This window comes from Chondrus crispus, genomic scaffold (genome assembly GCF_000350225.1).
Source record: "Chondrus crispus Stackhouse genomic scaffold, scaffold_42, whole genome shotgun sequence".
Taxonomy (NCBI): domain Eukaryota; phylum Rhodophyta; class Florideophyceae; order Gigartinales; family Gigartinaceae; genus Chondrus; species Chondrus crispus.
Window position 1 is genome coordinate 181,623 of NW_005179363.1, and position 1,619 is coordinate 183,241.

Consider the following 1,619-nt stretch of genomic DNA (forward strand, 5'->3'; position numbering starts at 1 on the left):
CTGTGCCGCTGGTACAACTATTACTTTGCCCACTCGGCCGGCGGGAGGATGATCGGCAGGCTCATGCAGGACCGCCTCTTCGATGGCCGTCACTTTGCCTTCTACGAGTGGGACACGGACGTCAAGGCGATTTTGGGCAAGGTCCGCGTTGTCATTGACGAGGTCGCCAGCGACTGGCCTCGCGACCTCAAGGACACGTGCCTCAAGGAGACCAGCCTCGCCTTCGGATACTCGGGCACCGTCCTGCAGAACCTCGCCAAGGCCGCCTCCTGATCCGTGTCGAGTTGCCGCCGCCCGGCTTGGGGGTAGCATGGCGCAGTCTCGCTGTATTCCTCGCTGTATTCCTCGCCGCACCCCTTGTTCTGGTAGCCTTTTAAACGCGCCCATCCGCACATCACACACACCTGGTTGCCCGCCTCGCTCACTGCCCTCCCGCGCTGCCCTCCCGCGCTGCCCTCCCGCTAACTGCCTTCCGTATCATCACCAGCGCCCCGCCCTTATTCCCCCGTCCACTCAACACTCCAACCCCCCCTGAGCGCTTGCTGCCGTCCTCGCCCGCACATACAGTATCATCCAAACCCACATGCCCGCGCACAACGGGGCCGCCGTTGTCCCCGACATTAACGCCGCGCTCCCCCTTTGCCGTCCGGAACAAAATCAACACCACCTCTCGCCCCCCGCCTCGCTACCCGCTGCCAGCAGCGGGTACCGCCCCGCTGTCCCCAAAACCTCTCATTCATCGTGTCATACTGTATCGTGCCGCCGCCGCCCGCGCCGCGTATCGCATGCCGCTAATGCATCGCGCGCGTCATCGACTCCGTAATAATACTCTGCACACTCGCTGTATTTTTGTTAGCCGTACTGTTATCGTGCCGCCGCCCTCTCTCGCTCGACAATCTAATCGACACCGTTTCTGGACTCGCGCTTGCTCATTGCACCAGCTGAAGCGTCCCATCCGCTGTCCGCGCCTCGCTCCCCCTCGCTCCCCCTCTCTCCCGCCCGTACGGACAGCGCTGCCTCCCGCTGGCAACCTACATATTGCTTCTCGCTGTCGGCCTGCTGCCTTTACCATTCTGCGTATCATCTATTTTTCCACGGCTGCGAACCTAAACAAGCCCTCGAGACATTTTCTTGTGTCACAGCCCCATGACGCGCCTACACCAAACACACACACACACACACACACTGATACCTACACGTGGTTAGATCCGACAGTCTAAACAAAGCCCACTCTTCCAACGTGCGCCCCATTCCCTGACCGCACAGGCCAGCCAGCGCGCGCGAGCCGCATGCCACCGCCAACAAAGCCAGCCATTCTATCGATACCCGCCCCTCCCCCTCCGGCGGTCGTCGAATCGGGGGCTGCCCCTGCCGCGTCCCATGCCAGGCGAGTGCGCGCCCCTGTCATACTCACGCCTGTCATCGAAGCCGCGCCCCCTGCCCCTGTCGTCGAAGCCGCGCCCCCTGCCCCTGTCGTCGAAGTCGCGCCCCGGCGGCGGTCCACCGCGCATGTCGCGCTCGTCGAACGACGGCCTGCGCCGCCGGTCATCGAACCCATCCGACCCGCGCTCGTCGAACGGCGGAGCTCCGCCACGTGGCGGCGGCCCGCGGTTGTCGAA

General features: G+C 63.9%; 2 protein-coding genes across 2 annotated transcripts; both read left to right on the forward strand.

Moving 5' to 3' along the window:
• The first annotated feature begins 82 nt into the window (after window positions 1–82).
• CHC_T00006475001 (hypothetical protein) lies at window positions 83–535 on the forward strand. The gene has a single exon (XM_005719066.1). It carries the CDS (start codon window positions 83–85, stop codon window positions 533–535), a length of 453 nt encoding a protein of 150 aa, XP_005719123.1.
• Window positions 536–794: 259 nt separating this feature from the next.
• CHC_T00006476001 (hypothetical protein) lies at window positions 795–1,220 on the forward strand. Its single transcript, XM_005719067.1, has one exon. It carries the CDS (start codon window positions 795–797, stop codon window positions 1,218–1,220), a length of 426 nt encoding a protein of 141 aa, XP_005719124.1.
• Window positions 1,221–1,619: the final 399 nt, after the last annotated feature.